Source organism: Vanellus vanellus (assembly GCF_965231255.1).
Source record: "Vanellus vanellus genome assembly, chromosome: 2".
In the NCBI taxonomy this organism is placed as follows: Eukaryota; Metazoa; Chordata; class Aves; order Charadriiformes; family Charadriidae; genus Vanellus; species Vanellus vanellus.
The window spans coordinates 26,458,591-26,479,720 of record NC_138906.1 but is presented as its reverse complement, the minus strand read 5'-3'; the positions used below and the strand labels follow the sequence as shown (position 1 = coordinate 26,479,720).

The 21,130-nt window shown below is 40.8% G+C and overlaps 1 protein-coding gene across 1 annotated transcript in view; it reads right to left on the bottom strand.

Annotated features, from left to right (window-relative positions):
* The window catches only part of AKAP9 (A-kinase anchoring protein 9), a 121,197-nt gene extending 112,445 nt beyond the window's left edge, over positions 1–8,752 (bottom strand). The window contains exon 1 of the mRNA XM_082498872.1: positions 8,519–8,752. Within this exon, the coding sequence (XP_082354998.1) occupies positions 8,519–8,566 (48 nt within the window). The 5' untranslated portion in view covers positions 8,567–8,752. The remainder of the gene's footprint in view (positions 1–8,518) is intronic.
* Positions 8,753–21,130: the final 12,378 nt, after the last annotated feature.

Here is a 21,130-nt window from a genome sequence, read left to right as displayed (position 1 = left end):
GGTCCAAGAGACCACCTCTTCTCTGTTTTGTGATGATGCTACAACTTAGGGTTGTTACACCTGTGATTTGATCACTCCCTCACTTTCCTAAGCTTAGTGTATGGTTTCCAGAGTCTCACATTCTTTTGCACAGCTGACAGCTACTGAATTTGTTCTATCTGGAAGCTTGTTGGGGTTCCTTTTCAGAAGAGGAGGGAATCGGGAAGCCTGACTCCATACTTCCAAGAAGCTAAGGATTCTAAGAAATCTTAACATTTTTATTCATTATTCTGTCTTTTCTCCACTGGTTGTAGGAAAGGTATAAATTACAATATAAAAGTTGGCTTCTCAAGAAATCATATGAAAATGCAGATTAAGGTTTCTTTAAAGAGACAGGAACACCAGAACTGTCAACACAATATGGCATGCCAGCACCTTGTAGTCAGCATACAAGTGTCTCACTGTAAATTTCAAGATCTATTCACCTTTCAGCCTAGCAGTCAGAAAGACTGCAATTATCAGATGCATTTTACTGAACTGAGGTACATTTATCAACGTGTCTTTGCAAATTCAAAGTGTTACATTAGCTGGTACTAGTATGATTTTGAAACAAATACATAGCAATACACTGAAATCTCTAGCTATGGGGCAGATATTTAAGACAGAGCTTTCAGGCCCTAAATTAGAATTCCCAACCACTGTGTTATTAGTACATAATCTTTTATTGCATTATAAAGTAAGAAAACAAAGTTGGACCTACTTCAGCAGCCTTTTTTCCTTTTGTCCTCATTTTCATTAGATTTTTCACTATTCCAAACAGTAAGATGCTACAGTAACCATATATTATTCTGCAGCCAACTTCTCTGTACATCTATATTTAAAAGCACCTTACTTCTTTGGTTATTTCCTGTGGGTAAAAAATACAGGATTTTCTGGTAACACCTACATATGCCAGAAGGTCCAATCTACTTTCCCTGGAGTATGAGATACTCTTACTGAAAGTACTTTAGAAAGAATTTGTGGTGGTGACCATGCTTATTTCCAAATCAGTATAAACAAACAATCTTGTCTAGATACTGTTATAACTGAGGGAAACAAATGTTGCAGTCAGCTCTGTTTTGCAACACCCATGTGAAGAAAATAAGCAGTTGGAAAGCAGACCACAGAAATGAGGGAGAGACTAGTGCTAAAATGAAGAAAGTCTTGAATGTAGGCAAAGAGCAACTTTGTGCTTTCTTTTCTGTAATTCTTTCTCTTCACGCACCGAGCAGCAAGAGAACATTTTATAGTGAGGTTTTACAATGCGATTTCTTGCTTTTGTAGAGCTAATAACAATATTGTGGTGTCTTATTTCTCCATTTTTGTGAAATTCACTGGGCATCTTGAATTAAAGATCAATTTTCTCTGAACTGCCTACAGCACAAAGGTTATTTTGAAGTGATATTTATCTGTATCCTCAGAAGAAAGCAAGTGTTAGTTTAAGCTCATTCTACCTTGCATCACTACTGTAAGGTAGACAGCTACTTTAGAGCTTTGAATAAAAGAGTATATTGACAGTAATATTTAAAACAAATAACCAAGCCCTGTATTGAAAGCAAGACTAGATCTCTGGAATGAAGCAAATGGAGACCAAAACCAGGAAATAGAAGAAAAATGGAAAACACACTTAGAAATAGGAAGAGCTATAGTAGTGCCAATTGAAAGGAGAGTTAAAATCCCAGATTTCAAATCAAGTACTATTTTTTTTTTATAAGGACCCAATAAAGTCCAGAAGAAGCTGTAATACAATGGGAAAAAAATAACCTTTTTTTTTTAATGGAAAAAAGAACACTGAGAAAAATGTAAAGAGTGGGTGGTAGTATTATGCTCAACAGAACAATTAAGTTCTACTAAAAAACTCAACATTTAAGCTAGTCATTCCATTTTTTCTGCTATTAGAAATAGAACATGTCTTGCAAATGGTTTCACAGATTACCTTTCTGTTTGATCTCTCATCCAAGCTTATGTATCATCCCAGTAGCAATAAACTATGTAGATAAAATATATATACAGTTGAGTTGTAAGTAAATCTTATTTCTTTGATAAAATGCAGAGAACTGTTTTGAACAAAAATAAAAGCATGCACAGTGAGGTGAACACCTCACTTTTTGTTTCTCTCTCATCTCTACTCAATTTCTGCCCCATCTGCTTTTACTCAAAAAGTTTTAAAACCACACGTTTTCTTTCCAGGGTTGCATTCAGTCCTTGTATCTGTGATTTTCTCTGCAAGACAATACTCAGTTCGTAAGCTTACTCATGTTCATAATTAGGCAATTCCCCATACCTCCTACTATTTGCATTTCGAATTGAGAGAGATGCAAAGGAGAGGGAGTGGACAGAACCCCATAAAAGAAGAAGAGGAGCCAAACCCCCCAAAATTTCAGAAGGGCCTGGGAAAAGAAACAGCTTAGCAACAGAATAGAAGGTGGCCCAGGAACTAGGTGCAGGTTTATGAGGATCTTCACATGCAAGAAAAAGGGCCCACTCATGTAAGTTGTGTTAAAGCCCATTTCTTCATTATAGTATTTTTTTCATAGTTCCACTGCACTCTCCTGCTTCATCATAAACAAAGATATTGGGCAGTTTCCATTCACATCTGTTGAGCCAAAGCTCACCTATGCCAGCAGGTCAAGGGAGGTGATTCTGCCCCTCTACTCCACTCTGGCGAGACCCCATCTGGAGTACTGCATTCAGCTCTGGAGCCCTCAGCACAAGAAGGATGTGGACCTGTTGGAGCAGGTCCAGAGGAGGGCCACAAAAATGATCAGAGGGATGGAGCACCTCTACTATGACCACAGGCTGAGACAGTTGGGGTTGTTCAGTCTGGAGAAGAAAAGGCTCCAGGAAGACCTCATTGTGGCCTTTCAGTACTTAAAGGGGGCGTATAAGAAAGACAAGGACTAACTTTTTAGCAGGACCTGTTGCAATAGGACAAAGGGGAATGGTTTTAAACTAAAAAAGGGTAGGTTTAGACTACATAAAAGGAGGAAATTTTTTTTACAATGAAGGTGGTGAAACACTGGAACAGGTTGCCCAGAGAGGTGGTAGATGCCCCATCACTGGAAACATTCCCGGTCAGGTTGGATGGGGCCCTGAGCAGCCTGATCTGGTTGAAGATGTCCCTGCCCATGGCAGGTGGGTTGGACTAGATTACCTTTAAACATCCCTTCCAACCCAAACTATTCTACGATTCTATGATTCTTTCCAGGAGACTCCTGAGAGTTAGCCTAGACTCTCCTCCAGTCACTTCCTCTCTTGTCCATTAATGTGCACACAGCATCTTCAGATATAGACATAGCCCAGAATCATTCACGTTCTGTGAACTTTTAGTGCATAAATTTGCTCTTCTCTATGCTTTTTAAGAGTGACAGCAATGACTAGGGCTTTACTATGAAATTAGCACTTTGTGATATGGCCGAATATGACTCCTTATTTTAAGAGAAAAGCAGAGTAAGAAAATGCAGACTGAAAAGGAAATTCTTGCTTCCAGTGTTCTCTTTAATTATTTTTCTTCAAGTTGTTTGAGGCAGACAGAAGATAAACAAAATGAACAGTCTACACCTGAAAGTAAAAGGTGTGTTAGTAGGACAGCATTTTAATGAAAAATAAGGTTTAAATGTATTTAATTTGTCTTCTGTGATGAAAAACTCTTAACCACTGAAATACTGCTTTTTTCCTCTTTGGGTAAAGTAAAGGAAATTTAAAAGGACTGTGTTTTACAAACACAGTCTATATGTTGAATTCTTCTGGGGGTTTTAAATTAGAGCTTTAATCACTGTGGCACATAATTATTCCATGCTTCACTTGATTCTTATTTAAAAAAAAAAAACAAACAAAAACAAAACAACTGATCAACGGCCTTACTTGAGAAATCCAAAACTTCCAAGTCCAAAGAGGCCAGAGTTGAGGAAGTAAAATCTTTTTCTCTCCTCAAAAGAGCAAGCCATAAGGATTCAAACAGCATTCTCAGACTATTAGACAATGCTACTTTAATAATACGTACCATTTTCATTTTCAGCCACCTGCAATATTTAAATGCATGACTAGAAGACAAAATAGTCAATTATTTCTTTTTACTATTCAATTTGTGAAGATAACTTGTCAAATTAGTTATACAACCTGTAATACGTGTCCACTGAGTGCCATGAGAACTTCCCAAAGCAACTTTACTGTTCTGTCTGCTCAGCGATTCTCTGGTATAGATCAAAGCAGTCACACCATGACTTGAGCAATCTGTGCTCAAGTGTTTAACTAAACCAGTTCCCTAATTTCTTAAGGTTCTTCAACAATTACATGATTTCTTCAGACACCTCAACAAGAACATATTACAAATATACACAGAAAGTTTGAAAATCAGGACATTAAGTTATGCATTTCTAATATTAGACCTGAAATCCTAAGAGAATTTACAAAGTAAATCATTGTCTTTCCCTCACCCACCCCTCCCACACCAAAATAAATAAATAAATACATACAGTTAGGGAGCATGCCCTTTCCTGAACAAAAATTTAAACGCGAGCAACACACATATTTAAATACTTTGCGAATAGTTTCAGTACTGTAAAATGGACTATTCTATAAAACTTGCTATTGATATTTTCATATCTCTTAATTTTACTGGTTATAATAGCTGTGCATTTCATGTATATGTGTGTGTATAAATTAAATCAAAATATTTTTTTTAATTTCAAAAGCTTTACCAAAATACTCTCAGCCATTTTCACACAAGGGAATCTGAATACCCAATCTTTTTATTCTGAAGCTAGCAAACTACTCTGTATCATTTTGAAAGTTGATCAAAATAGTGCAACATCCTGATTAAGAAAAGCTATCTACTAAGCTGTTCAATAAATACATAAAATTAACATACCCAGCTACTATAAATAGTATCTACTGTAATGTTAGATGAGATTTCCAAGCAAACTGATGCACAGAGACATGCACACATAGTATGTGTGTATATAAATATCACACTAAGACCTTCAATCACCATCCTCTGTAGACTTTTGTAACACCAGGTATATCTACACTATCTCAGGCTATCAACAATATTCTAGAATCTCTTCAGAAAGGCACATAACATATCTGATTGATTTCTAAGTTCACTGTGTTTTGGGGCACTGATCAACTTAACAACACATGCATCTGTATTTCTGATGCTGGCACACATTATGTCCTTTCTACTTTCCAGCACAGTCAACCCCATTTCCCTTAGCCTTTTTGACATTTTTCTTGCTCCACCACAGTCAGGTCAGGATCTAAGACCAAGAAATCGCTTGTCTGGGGAGAAGGGAGTTCTGTAAAGGCACAGAGACATCATTTTAATGGGCGAGACAAACATTTATAGAGACTGGGTTAATATCCAGCACATTTACCTTGTGGCAAAGGAAAATGAATGACTATACGTCTGGCAAAAGGAGCATGTAATTTACTAGGTTTAACCTTGTTCCTCCCTTGCCTTTGTAGGTTTTTAACAGACATAACAGCAACATATGGTGCAACCGCTTCATAATAAAGACTTGGTGTAGTCTCCAAAAGACAGCAGGTACACTTGAATGTTGGTGAGCTTCTATCAAGAGTATTTTATTCCATTTTTCAAGTTATGCACTGGCAAAGGCTGTGTGTTCGCACTGAGACCCCTTCTTTCAGGTTTGAGTATGCTTGGCACCTTTCAATCAACGGAGGATTCACAATGCAGCTTCTCATTTCCAGTAATAATAAAGGAGGACTCAAAAGAAACTTCCGTTGCAGAAAATCCGTTTGTAATACACTTCTCTGTAAAAGATCTATGTGGGGAGACCATGTCTTAAGAAGACATCAAGAGTAAAGAAAAACAAAGTTCCATTTCAGATAAATTCACTCAAAGCCAAACTCCACAGCTTACCCACTGGACATTACGATCAGAAAATAACCAAATGATTGCTTTACAGAAAGTTCATATTGCTTAAAGTGCACATATTGAGATTTGGCAGTAGTTAGCTACCTACTTTTCAAGAAAAAAAAAAAAAAAAACAAAAAAAACCACAACAAAACCAACAAGAATCTAAGTCTCAATTTCAAATAACTCCACTGTTAGCAATGTACCAGCCACCTCCATGGCACCTACTCGACTCTTTTACTGGCCTCCCAATTGCCAACATTCATCCTGCAGTTTATGTAACATCTTATTTATATTTAAAACTTATCATTTCAGGCAGATTCATCAAGGTATCAAAAGTACAGCAATACCTGTGCTTTTTGCACAGTAACACCACATACTTTACACTTCTCCAGTTATTTTATTTAAACAACATTCAGTGGTTAGGCTCAAAGGGTTTTTGGATGTTTGGTGCTGTGGTTTGCAGAAAATACACATTGGAGCCAAGCAATTTTAGGGGACGTACTGATCGTGCTGCTGTGTATGTATTTGTACCCTTGAAAAAGAGACAAACAGATGCAGGAGCAACCCCTGCTTCCATTCTCTGCTAACACAATTTCTTTTCCGCCTTTACCAGTGACACTTGTCACTGGAAGACCATGACCTAGTCCCCACAGTACACCACATTTAATTACATCATTCACATGTACAAGAAGGGGTAAACAGTATGCAGAACACCAATGTAAAATCTGAAAAACTAACACTGCTTTTACAGTCCCTTCCCGCATACATCACATGTAGCTTTAAAGAGTTATAATGACTCAAACCACAAGGGATGTTTAAAAGCATAGAATATGAAAGTCTTCAGGTGAATATTTACTTACAAGAACATCATTAGGTTTTAGTAAGAAAAGACTAGAAGAAGGGTGAGAGTTATGACAGTGTTCCTAAGACACAAAATAAATTAGCAAAGCGTGTACATGTCTTTTCTCAAAGTAAGAAGGAAGCCACTAAATTTTTGCTGGAGTCCTGGCTTTTGTTTCACTTTTCAGTAATTGTCATTACTTTTCTGTGTTAATTGCAGGCCAACATGGACAGAAAAATATAAATTTTCTTAACATTTTTTCATAATGGTGTATAATATTGGCAAATTTACTTCAACCATTTTCTTTGCAAACCACTTTCTAATTTTCTGCAAAAGAGTTGGCCAACCTGGGTGTGACAGAATGTACTGTCATCAATACCTGATTGGTCTCAGTGCCTTGTTGCATGTTATGCTGTACTGCATAACACTCTGCAAACACCATTCTTGCTCTAAGCATTTAAGAGCACTTTTTCCTATATAAACATACAGCTCCATCTAGGAGAGTTTCCCAACATACCTTTTGAACGCTCTTCAAAAGAAACATACAGAGTAAGTTACAAAGCTTTTGTCTAATACAGCAAAATACCTATTCAATAGCTCACAGCCAAACGACGTTCTCTTTTCCATAGAACACATAAACAAGACACTGATGATGTTTTGCAGTTTCATCTTTAGGTTGTCTTCTTGTTGCCTATACTATCAGCTCCAGCCAAGTTACATGTGTATCATTAGCATGAATGATTGAAACTTCTAAACTCTTATCATTTAGCAATGACTGCTGGAAGGAACAAGTGATACATAGTGTCAAAACACTAGTTTTATCTTATTTTCCTACAAATGCCATTAATTATCTTATCTCATTGACCACACCAAAGCTTTCTTGGAACTAAATCAGAGGACCTCCTAGAGGTAACACCGGTCTGTTGCCCAGAAGGCGAAGTGCTTTGCAGCCGGGGTGTACTAAGCCATGCTTAAAGAGTAAAATGATAAGCTCCCCGATTAACAACACTTCGATAAGCCCGCTGGGCACTGTCTGCGCCGCCTGACGGCCCCTGAGGCGGGCAGGGCCGAAGGCGGGTGTCCGGGCACCGAGGGCTGCCACTACCGGCGAGGTCCTACAGGCGACTCCCGCACCGTTTTCAGACAACCGGTGAACGCTCCTCTCCGCATCACTGCGGGCATCTTTAATCCTCTGCCTCTGCCTCCTCCTCGGGCGCTCCCACGGTATTAGCACCACACTGAGGAACAGCTGTCGGGTTTATAAACTTCCTTAAAGGTTTACAGGGAGTTTCCTTGGCTTAAGAGGCAAAGGGAATTCGTGCCCCGGGTGCGAAGCGGTAAGGAGGTTAGCTCGCCTCCTCCTCCTCGCCTCTTCCTCCAGCCGGCGCCGCCAGCGGAGCGGGCCCCGCAGCGGGAAGGGGGCGGCCCGCGTTGTCACCGCCCGACCCTGCGACGGGCACCTGTGGCGCTCGCCACGCCGCGCGGGGCCCGCTGTCACCCGGTCGCTCGCACCCCACACACCCCCGTCCCCTCCCCAGGCCCGGCCGGGGAGCGCCGCTCGGCCCCGCGCCGCCCCGAGGCCGGCGGGGGGAGGCCGGGGCGCGCAGGGAGAACAGCACAAAGCGCTTTGTTCGCGGCGGGGCCCCGAGCCGAGGCCCCCCTGCCGCCGCCACGCTCCGCCGCCACCGCCCCTCGGTCCGGCCCCGCTGACTACCCTCCCCCGGCCCCACCGCGCTCCCCTCGGCCGCCACGCCGCCGCCTCCTCCTCCTCCTCGTACCTTGGCTTTCCCAGCCTCCAGCTTCTTCAGCCGCTCCTCGTCCTCCATGGCGTCTGTGCGGGAGAGCAGAGCGTTACCACCGGCGACAGGAGGCGGGGCCCACCCCGCCCCTTCCCCTCAGCCGGGGCCCACACGATCGCTGTCTTGTCCCGTCCTGTCCCGTCCCGTCCCGCCTCACAGCGACGACAGCTGCCGTGGCGGAGCCACCGGCGCCGCCATCTTCATCTCCACGTAAACACGCGGCCGGGGAAAGTGACGTGAGGGCCGCCCGCTCCTCCTCCTCCTCCTGCCGCGGGCCCCTCCTCCCCACCGGGCCCCGGCCGCTCCCACCCCACCACACCCCCCTTCCGACGCCTGCCCGGCAGCGGGGCGTCCCGCCGGAAACGCCCCGGAGAAGCGGGTTTGCACCCCCCGACCCCCCGAGGCCGAGCGGGGAGCACGCACCGGCGGCGGGAGCCGAGTGACAGCCAGCCGCGGGCAGGGCCGCAGCCGCCGCCGGCGGGGGGGGTGTGTGAGGAGGAGGGAGGCAGCGGCGGGGACATACCCCTCTCCACACCCCTTCTGGCTCCTGAGGGCGGGAAGGCGGAGGGGAGGGGGGGATCGGGGGGGTCGGTCTTCCCACAAAAGAACCGCAGCGGGAAGACGCCCGCAGTTTGCTGCGGCTTTGGTGGGAAGGTCTGAGCAGAGCGTCCCCGAGTTGCGGGGGACCGCCGCCTCCTGCCGCCTCGCGAACCCAGCCGCTCCGGCGGCCACGCTCATATTTGACAGGTTTTAATTTTTTTTCCGAGGGTTTTCTCGCTCTTGCTAAAAGGCACGCTGCCTATGGATCGCATGCATCCAAAGCTTGGGACTACCGCAACGAGGTTTTCGCGCGTGTGTCGCAGGCGGTCTAAAGATGACAACAAAGGATGTGTACCCCCCCCCCCCCGTTTAAATTAATATGCACTCGACATGCCAGAGGAGTTGAAATGGGTGTGTTAAAAATCACAATACGGCACGTGGCAATTAAATGCTAATACAATTTCTATACTTCAGCATTCAATACAAAGCAATATTCTGGGATTGCTTAGTATCGCCTACTCAATCTGTGCCTTGCAAGGCTAATTTTCTGCTTTTCCTTTCAGTCACCCCTGAAGTTGGTTCCATTTGTGGCAGCGCGATGGATGGCACAGGCTTACACATTCCTGGCAAGCCTCTTTTCATCAGTGTGGAACAGCTGCATAAATGTAAAATCTTTCTGAATTAATTTAGATCTCTTAGAGACTCAACACTCTTTTAAACGCAATTCTTAGAGACTCAACATTCTTTTTAACGCAATTCAATACATTCTTTCCTCGCTTGAATTTTCCAGCAAAGACGAGATCCGCCCAAAACAGAAGAAATGCCAAAAGAAAACATTATTTGCACAGTGTTACTGACCAGGACCAAGACAAAAAACATTAGGACTCCTAGCAGCTGACTTCCACACCCATATTACTGTCAAAGTAAACTAAATCTATAATCTGAAATTTTTAAGGATTTTCCACTCCTCTCAAAAGGCATTACCTTTCATAGAAAAGTCTGAAATTATTTGTTGATCAGTGCATGTAATGTGCATTCCTGTATTTACAAAACAACGTGCTCAACCATCACTCAAAAAGGAAATTAATACCATTTAAGTCAAAAGAAGAAAACACCATCCATGGTCAGGAATGACAAATGTCCACATTACACATTGTTCCATATTGGAAGTAAGCAGATGTTTCAGTTAAAGTTCGCAGACTTTGCTATTTCACAAGAGGAAAAGCATGTTATAGAGAAAAACAGCAAATGAAAATGAAATTAAGAATTAATTAAAGAGGAAATATTTTTTAGAAATACAAATTTATTTGAGTTCATTCCTTAAAAATATGTTCTCAAGTCAGTAAAAGAAAGTGATTTACACAAAGCCTGTACCAATGGAAGTTTTTCCCAGCAATTACAAAGACCCAGAGGCCTCCAAGGGAAAAATAAATCACCTTTTCTGTGCCAATGACATCCTTCTTGGCTGATGGAGGCCACTGTCACAGAACTAGCTGTTAAATGTCAGTAAAATTTCACACATGCATGACACTGTGACAGTAATTTCTTAATAAGTAAATATCCCATTTAGAAGATAATTACAAACTTCCTAAATCCCATAATTGAATGGGTTCTTGAGTTAATGCTAAGAATTGATGGACCTAATTTTCCTCTCACTTACAGACTTATATCCATGTAATTCTAATGGATTTTAGTTAAACACCTCATTCATGACAATGAAAGTCATGAAAATCAGACTGACAAACTATAATAGAGTACTGTGGAAATTACTACTGGATGAAATATCCTAGGGAATAATATTTCCATATTCTCTCAACATTAGAAGAAGAACAGGACTTTCTTTCCTGGGAAAAAAAATAAAAACCTATGCAGTATGATTTCCTACTTCAGCTACTTAAACTCCTATTTTATCATTTAGGCAGGGTGAGCTGACTGGAATTCACAACTCGGGTAGCCAATTAAATTTTCAGTTACAGAAAGGCATTAATCTTGCTTGCTTAATTCTCAGAATTGACCAATAACATTCACTTCCTAGGAACATAAGATAGTGCCCAAGAGTCAGGCTAATAACTGCTTTAAAGATTGATTAACTTTCTAATCCTCATTGAATTCACATAAGTTAAACATGTGTAAACTGCTTTCAACAGTAGCATATGTGAAGTGAACCAGATTTACATGGTAAAAAATATAATAATTCTCCAAAATAGGAATGACTGGTGGTTTGGCCCGGCCTTATTTTTATCTGGAAATATACTGATTATTGGAAATGTTCATTAAAAACTGCACTGAACCAGCTTCAAATATGAGATCTTGTTTTCAGTCGTGTTTACCTGTAAATAAGGACAAAGGCCTCTTCACCTACGGCATTTTCTCTAACAATGAAACTCCACCTTCTTCCTACCCCTTCTGTTTCCTTTATTCACTGTTCAGTGAAGATACACCTGGTGAGTCTCATCATGGCAGTTTAGTGGACTGTGAAGCCAAAAGATGAAGCCTAAAGACCTTGTGTGATAGAGTCACAAAGTTCTAGTTAGGAAATTCAAGTTCTGCTGTAGTCCACTGAAGCCAGGATCAGAGGGCTGTCAGATCATAACATGCTGCTGGTAAATTACGTGTGTAAACGAGATGCAAAAATTACAAAATATCACAGGCCTAAACTGATGATACAACCTCTTCTAACAACTAAGGAGCTCAGATATTATGTGTTCTCAGATGTCACAATTACCAGCAACACCACTTAATAATGAGACTATCCAACTCTAATTTATTTCCTCTGACAAAAAATACATATACGAACGGAAGAATCCTACATGAACCATGTAAGGTTCCCTGAAGGAGCTTGTAAAAACAAAATGTTATCTGACTGATGTCTTCCTAGCACCAATACGACGACCATGCTGATGTTTTCGTAGCACCAGTACAATGACTGAAACATGCTACTTCATGTTTCTTAAGAGAGCTTAAGAGTGTTTAATTATAAATGTCTGTATTTGGTCTATATAATGCGGTAAAAGAGCAATCCTCCTGCTAATGGATATGCAACCTCTGACATGTATGTCCAGCAGTTCTGTTGTTCCACTTACATTTGCTGTACAAAACTTACCTGACAGGATAACACATTCAATTATAGTGAATATTAAACAGATCAAATGTGAAAATAAGAGACACCAGCATGTGAGAGGTGACCATACCAAAGGTTTTATTTGATCAGGACATGCACCTGCTTTCGTTCACCCTAGTGGGAGTTCTACAGCTGATTGTACTGATAGTAAGGCAGGGCCTCAGTGCTCACCTGTCATAGTGTGTATAAACCAAAATGACTTGCCTACACCTCAGTGTGAGCTTGCACAAAGAATATGTGGTTGACTTAATGCTTACCTCTGCCTTTGCCACACTCTGCTGTGCCAGCGCTGTCCCCTACCATCTGCTCTGCAGCTGCACTGAGCATCGCCTTGCACTGTGGTTTCGCAGAGTGCTGCTTTGTTGGCATGGTTGCAGCAGGCAGGTGATTTAGAGAAAATGTGTAAAGTTCACAATTTCAGAGACCATTGTAGGTACTGCTGAGGGAGGATTACAAAATCATCTTAATTTGCTGTTAGCAAGTGCAAGTCAACTCAAGTTTCAGGTAGAACTTGGCCTACTGTATTTAGGTAGTCTGACTACATGGTATAAAAACATTTTTTAAGACCTTGGTCACTTTCACCTTAGGGATTTTTGAGATATGTTATTTATGTTAGGACTACCTTGAACTGTGTTTTAGAAACAGGCAAGTGTTCTCTCCTTCAAAGCAAGGCACAACAAATGCCATTACAGAATAAACAGTGAGGCTTGGTGCTTAACAAGTAGGTGAGCTAGAGATGTAAGGAAAACATCACTTAAAAACTTTGGTGTGTTTTTTTTTTTTTTCCTTTTGAGGTTCACTGGAGAAGCATGGTTGTGTGAAAAATTATTAAATGGGGCGGCTGATGAATAGATATAGAATCAAAGTCCCATATAACTTCTCAAATTTCTGTTGTCTTGTATGTATTTTTTAATGAAAAACAGTATCAAAGCCTATGAAACAGCACGGGCATTGAGGATGAAAATATGTTCCAACATAAGGAGAAACAGTTACCCAAAAAATGCAATTTTTAACCCACATCTGCAGCTGTGAAGTTAGGCAAATTTATATTAACCATTGCAACCAGTGTCCCACCAAACATCTGCGTTTTGTCACTACTCAGCATGCATTTGTTTTCCTGAATTAAAGTAAGTTTTAGTGAGTTTGGTTATAACAGGTGACAGAAGAAATCAGACACTAAAACATTCCACACACATATGTGATAAAGGCATTCACTTAATACAAATAAAAGTGGGCTTTGCTAACATGCTTCAGTCACACACAATCAAGTCCAACACACAAAAGTGTTTTTCTTGTTTCCAAACCCAAACATTTTTCTTCTGCTAAAAAGACAGTAAAATAACTCATACAAAAGTTGTAAAGCACAGACCTCCTGTGATATTACAACAACACATACCTCCTGGAGATGTGTGTCTTTGTTTTCTGAATCCCGGAGTTGTACAACTTATAGTTTGACAAATTGTAAGCTCCACGTATCTTTTTTTAGGCATATTTAAGTCTATTCCTTAGCAATTAATTAATTAAGACAAATACTGTGGTATTTGGTTGCTGCTTTGATGTAAATACTGTCGCTAGGAAGAGGCAAGGCTCTTTAGCTAAGAAGTTTTGCGAGATAAATAATTTATTCTGCAGGCATAGTATACCAAGGAAGGTAATTTAAGTAAGCTTTCAGCTAATACAACTAATTAGGTAAGTGACCCAGAAGCATCAAATTAGTATTTGATATTTGAGGTATACACAAAAGATTAATTTCTACCACAAATCAGTTATTTATATCAGGTATAAGTAGAGCTATTAGAGTATACATTTGTTTGTAAGTGGTCACAATTGTACAAGTTTACATAAAGGTTGAGAATATGATTCCCTTATGGCTATTGCCTATGAAGGCATAAAAGCTAGTTATTTTCCTACTGTTCTGGTATTTATATAGTCAAGTGTTAGACATGAAGCTCCATTTAGAACATGGAAGAATTTACAAATTTAACTGAACGTCCACGTGTTTCAGCACAATACCAATTTACTAGTGGGAATACCAGTTTCTTTTCAATTTTATCCAGACCGTTCACCTGAGAGATCAGCATGCCCAGTGTTACTTAGATATTCCAGAATTTTCAATGGTATCTGAGATGAAGTGCTTCAGGCATCAGAACTGGCAGCATGATTACAAAATCTGAGTAAGATATAGCTTCCTAAAATTCTAACTATTTTAATATATTTGAGTGCTGAAAGGGAGACGACTTGTGTTATTCGTATTTTAGCAAGTCTCAAAAATATTAAAAATGTAATTACTTTCATAATAAGAATTACTCCTAAATCGTTGTATCATGCTGGGGCACATCCCTTTTTTAGTATTATTTATGGGGAAAAAAGAGCTGGCATGCCAGGTAATCCCGTAAGAACTGGTAAGTACAACAAATTTCCTAAGGCCTAACTTCAATACTTACAGGGAAGCCTTGTTCTGCCCCCTTAAATAAAGACTGTCCCAGACACAGTGGAGCTGGGAGAAGCATGTAGGACTTCCAAAGACTGTGTTCCTCACTAACACCCTGGCAAAAGGATTTATTACTGAACTGCTACGAAAACACGCTGCAAACAGTTTGCACTGCAAACAGGGACAGGGCAAATCCACCAGGCCAGTGCGCCAGGTGGAGGGAACGCAGCATGGCCGCCTTCCCCCTGGGCCACTTGTTCTTCCCACTCTACCCACAGAACTTTCTTGTTTGCACTTCTGTGAAGGCAGGATGGGCTGGTGCCCGGCCCGAGGACCAAGTGCTGGCGGTGGCCGGCCGGTGTTCCTGGCTTGTGCTCCCTGGCTGTGACTCCGCCTTTTGTTGTCACCAGACTTCAACACACTCTTTAAAGGAAATTGGGAAGTTCTACCTGCTGCTATAAAACCAGCAGATTAAAAACTAAGTTAAGTAAAAGGAGGTTTGTAGCCCACCACTTCTTCTGTAAATGGAGAAATTAAAAAGGCTTCCCCGGCTGGCCATGCGGGGGACGCCGATTTGCTGGGTAACAGCTGGGACCAAAATTCAGGGATATTTTATCTTATGTTGCCACCTCCTGGCAAGTGGCTCAATTACAAACCAAACGCTGAGGAGAACGGCTGGGCAAGGCCGCAGCACTGGCGACAAACCCGGCCGCGCCTCATGGCGGCCTCTTGCCCGGGGCGGCGCCAGGGGAAGGGCCGGTTTCCCCAACCGGCTCGTCACACCGAGGGTGTCGGGCACCCGCATTTTACTCTAAATTTAGAGGCTGTAAAGAGCAAGGTGAAACCCCAGCCCTGTGATTGCTGGTCAGTGCATGTGGCTTGTAGTCGGTGAGTTGAAAATAGGTCCTGTGTGGGCTTCGACGCAGGCTGGTGTAAAGGCGTGGGCTGTTTCTGCAGCACAGTTTAAGCTGGCAAAATGGTTACAAACGGGGCCCGTCTTCTGTGCTGGCACAAGGAAGACAGAGAAACTGGAGAATTCTTTGTTGTTGCCTCTGTAGTGAGGACGGCAGCGAGCCCGCCTGCCTTCCTGCGGCCTGCCTGCAGCACGTCAGGGAGGTGTTAGGGAAATTCCCTTCCCTAACTATTGTATCCATCAGTCTTTATAGTATGAAAGTGTATTAACTTTGTTAATATATCAGTTCGTGTTACACATTGTAACGTGATGAGGTAGTGGAATTTTACTGGAGACTTTAGTATTGTTCGTGCATAAGTAAAACTGAGGGACAGCCCATCCCTAGAAATAAGGACTTTGCCTCTTGGAAGCTTGGAAGCTGTCCATGAGGGATAAAGGCTACCCCTGGACAACCAAGATAAGGCCAGCATCCTGGCCCCTCTGACATGTATTTGAAACCCTCCCAGCATTGTCTGGCATCAGAGATAAGTAATTATAGCAAGACTGACTCCAGGGACATTTGGACCGATAGACAAGCAGCAAGAATGCTGTAAGAATACAGTTGCTTTGCAAAGTTTTACTATGATTAGTAATCAATAGTGTGGGTGTTAGTGATTAGTCAAATTGTGTTGTACCTGAATGTTTGAAGAGTATAAGAATGTGTAAAACCACATTTGGGGTGCCCCAATTTGGCTAGGACACCTCATGCATGTGAATAAATATTTATCCTTGTAATTCTATATGTTGTGTCCTAGCTTCTCTCCTTAGTTGACATGGGCCTGTTGGTGGGAATTTTTGTGATAGAGGTGAAGAGGACTGCGATCCGGCTGCTGCGACCCTCTGTGTCAGAGCAGTGCTGGAAATGGCCAATCTGTGTCGTTTTCCCCTGTGTTTGGGGTATAGCTCAGTGTAAGCAAAGCAAAGCACTTACCAGACCACTGACACAGGTAAAGTCACAGCCTGGGAAGCTTACTTTAGGGAAAGAGAAAGGCAGCCAGTTGCTCAGGGCACTGCTTCTTTCACTGGCGCCGATGAAAGGCTTGTGAGTGCTTTTCTGCTCATTATATTTGACATTTGGAGGCATAAGCTGCAACAATTCTGTAGAAGGAAGGATGATGTTTAGCACGGTTGTCACGAACAGGGATTGTACCTCAGATGTGTAGATAGAAAGAAGGATTCCTGATATAGAGAACTAAGCAATATTGGTTAACTAGTAAACGTGCATGCAGGACTTTAGGGGTGAAGGGAGAGAACAAAACAGTGCCAGAACCTGAATTATATTTGCTGAAGGAGTAGCCTCAATCATATTGATCGAGGACCTTGTGTTCTTTGTTGTATGTTTCAGGAAATGGCAACAACATCTAAGGTCTGATGTGGTCCCCACAGTCTCTTCATTTGTTGTGGAGATGATGTGTGGTACTTTGTGTTCATGCAACATCCAAATTTAGGTCTGTTACTGACATTGGAGTGCTGGGGAAATTCACTGAAAGATGCTGAGAACTTACAAACACGAGTAGACCTGGCATTGCACTCATTGATTAAAAAACTGTGGTGACTTTCATCAGCGATCTATGTAATATGCTCTGGCTGTTGTGAATTAATTGATTTTATCTTTAGTAGTGGATAGACAAGGACTGATGTATGTGTGAGCCTGTTACTTGAAGAAAATTAACACGTTTTTTCCATGCACTTGAGGGGTAATCAGTGGGCTGTTAAGGCTTTTTAGTCTGAATTTACTTATCTGGCTTAACAATGTGAAGATTCAGTGTCATGAGCATTATTTGTAGCTGTTTGAGTTGAACCTGGCTTGATGCCATTTGGAAAGAAAAGACTTATGGGAGAAACGAAAGAAGTCTTGGTTGGTTGTTTTTTTACAGTCTTGGGTATTGCTTTAGTGAGAGCATAGCTTCTGGCTTCTCCTCATCTCATGCTACATGAGTAACTTTCAATAGAGTTAACAGAGACTGGAGAGTGAATCAGCTTACTCTAAAGTAGATTACTGTACTGTGGTGTGTTGATCGTGAGTTAGTTTTCCCTAAATTGCTGATATGACACTTGTGGAAAGAAAGAAGTGGCCCCTCAGTGTTTCTGTTGGTGTCACTTACTGCAGTGCCTACATTGCTGCTCAGAATCTGCATGTTTTCTGTTAATTATTAAAAAAAAAAAAAGGAAAAAAAGGATCAGATTTAAAGTTGTGCTTTTTTTTAAGTAAAAATAAGTTGCTTTTTAAAACGCAAGAGTGTTGCCAGCAGTTAATTCTGAGAGCTCTGAATCCCATTCTCCTATTCTGAAACCTATTCTGTCGCTTTTGAGATTTTTATCTTTTGAAGCTTACCTTGTGAGCATATTCAGCAGCTGGGTTTTGTGGAGTTCTTAAAAAAGTGTGAAAAATCCCAGTTTCAGTGAATAGGACAAAGGTTTCATTCACTTCAGCAGGCTGCTTGCGTCACTGGCTGAGAGAGTGTGCTGAGATTTAGGACTTCCAACCTGTTTTTTGGCACTAGGAGAGTGACGTCATTTCCTGAGTTGTGTGACCATGCTGGAAAATTCAGAAAACTAGGATTTTTAAACAACCAACTTTCTTTAAAAGCCCAAGAAATGACACATTATGCTGAAACTCAAATAGTAAATTCTACATTAAAAAATACTTAAAACCAGTGCAGAGTAACTCTGAAAAGGTGTGCTTTTTACAGCTCAGGATTTTTTTAACTTATTACTGTGATAAGATTTTGTAGAATAGTTAATCTTTACAAAATAAAATATACTATTTCTTTGTAACCATGAAGCAAAGGTGTTGTGAACCAGAATCAGGTTGTGTGATATCCCTCTTTTACTAACAAAAACTCCTTTGGAATGAGATTGCTGTGGAAAAACAGCTAGATACTGTCCTTCCAGGACTCCTTCTTGAACTCTTATTTAGAAAGCATATATAAGGCATAGCTGGGGACTGTTGGAGGGAAAACATTTATGGGCAATGCTAGATGGCATTTTAGTTGCCATAATTTATACTGGTTCTCTGGACTGTCTGCATGAAATTGAGTGTTCTGAAACTCTAAGGTCATCCAGAATCAGGAAAGTTTAGCACAATATTCAAGTCATATTTCTAGCTATTAGACTTTCAGTGAGGGCTATATTCAGACTGGTGCCTTCTCTGGCTTCGGAAAGAAGAGAATGGAGTAGTGGTGGTACAGAATCACATGAAGAGCAACCTGACATGTTAGAGTGGGTGTCAAAAGGGTAAGACAACAGCCATTAGGTATCCTTAGGAGATTGATCACAAGCAGAGTCTGAAGCAATTCCTGAATACCGAAGGAGCTGGCAATCTGCTTATTACTGTCATCATTTAACATTAACCATGGGTCATTGTATGAATTTCTTGAAAAACATTGGGAAAGATGTTATCATGGGTGATATGAAAATTAAAAAGACTCTGGAAAGTTTCCTAGAATCCTTTCTTCATTCTGGTAGTAATAACAATGTGAAGAAAAAAGATTATTGGTTTTTGCTGTCTAAAAATCTTTGTGACAAGTTGAACGGAGCACAACAATTATTTTCAAGCAGAGTAGAACTGGTAGATGACATACCTTCTTCATGATATCACCTGTACACAGTGAAAAGCAAATAGCTTTTTAAAGAATACAATTTCTAGAAATGTCTTAGTCCTCCTATGGAGCAGAAAGTAAGTGACAGCTAGAACTGAGTTTCTCTAGATATTTTTCAAGAGAACAACTAAGAGCTGTTGACTCTTCTCCCTTGTTGTGTGGCTGATATTTTAAACTTGTCTAATGACCACATTGAAAGAAATCTTACAGGTAGCAAGGAGAAGCAGCCTTCTTTTGATAGTATTGAAAGAGAGGTGAATAGACATTCTCGACTATTTGCAAGTTCTTTTTCTTTCATTCAGAAACTTCAATGATAAAATATTTCGTATCGCACAGTCAGAAAACTACATTAAACATATAACAGGATCTTATTCTGTGTACAATTGCATTAAGTAGCTGGAGCAAAGAAGTGGAAAAGCTTGATTATTACTGAAACTTATAGAAATTGCAATCTTTCTCTAATTAAAAGGATATTTGAAGCTAAACTGAGAACGTGTTAATAATCAGTGTTGTGGTACCCTAGCCAGCGTCTAGGACCACGCAGCCGTTCGCTCACTCCCCCCTCGCCCTCCAGTAGGGTAGGGAGAAGAGGGAGAAAGAAGGAAAAAAACACCTAATTGGTTGAGATAAAGACAGTTAAATAGAACAGTAACAGAAGATAAAATAATAATAACAATAAAGGTAGACAAATGTACAAAGTTGTGATGTAATACAATTGCTGATCAGTTGCCCATCCCATCCCAAGCAGCGATCATGGATTCCTGCCTCTTGGCCAACTAAGCATGATGTCTATGGTATGGAATATCCCTTAGGCCAGCTTGTCCTGTCTATCGTCCCTCTCAGCTTCTATGGGAAGCTGAAAAAGTCCTTGACTTAATATAAGCATTACTTAGCAACAACTAAAATGATATGTATTATCAACATTATTCTCATACTAAATCCAAAACACAGCAGCTACTAGGAAGAAAATTAGCTCTATCCCAGCTGAAACCAGGACAATCAGATACAGCTATTACTCATGAGTAGAGAACCTATTGTGTTAGAATTCCATTACCAGATTTTGCAATTAAAAAAAAATCATTAATAGGGGCTTTTCTATATGGCTTTGAAAAAGTTTTAAATTATTTTTTTCCCTAAATAAACAGCTGTAAGCAAATGTTCTGGTGTTAGTACTGGAATTCTCTGCAGTGGCCATGAGAATGTTCTGATGCTTGATCTGTCAAATATGAAGGTAGCAGACCTCTAGAGAAGTATTGGTGCACTTCTTTTGAGGATTTGAATGGAATCAGAGATGGCATAGACTGTAACAAATGACTGAAAGAGATATAAGAAAGGTCGGTCTGTTGACTCAGTGTCTTGGGGGCAGTTTCATTAAATGCTGCAGGAGTCTTCGTGGGAGATAAGACCAATTCATTAAATATTTTAAGAAGGTGCCTGTCACAAACAAAAATGTAACGGGGTGCCCCAAAGTATTAAAAAAAGGCTAATTGTGTTTTTCAGATTCATTTTTTCCTACCGCTAAATTACAAGATCTTCAAATACATATGATCACACAACTGATCTTTTTGCTTAGTCTCGGTAAAAGTAAGTTTCTATTCCTTTATTTCCTTCTCCTTTTTAGCCTACAGTGTGTAGTCTAAGACCACCTATCTTTGGTTAGAAATCTAGGCAAAATCTATTCCAGTAACTTGTGTGCATGCAGGTTTTTCAATTTACTTTTGTTATTGAATATTTAGTCTGTCTAGACGTAATTTTAATTTCTAGTTAACAAGAAAGACATTGTTCTTTGTTAGCTTTCTTCCACAGTTGTGTTTTTCTTACTATTTCCTCTTGTTAGGAATGCCTGGGTTGGGGGGAGGTGGGGGGTGCCAGGAAGGCTTAATACTTACTGCTCTAAAGGCAAAATGTTGAGGCAGGTTGTATTTGTCTTTTAGCAAGAACTTTA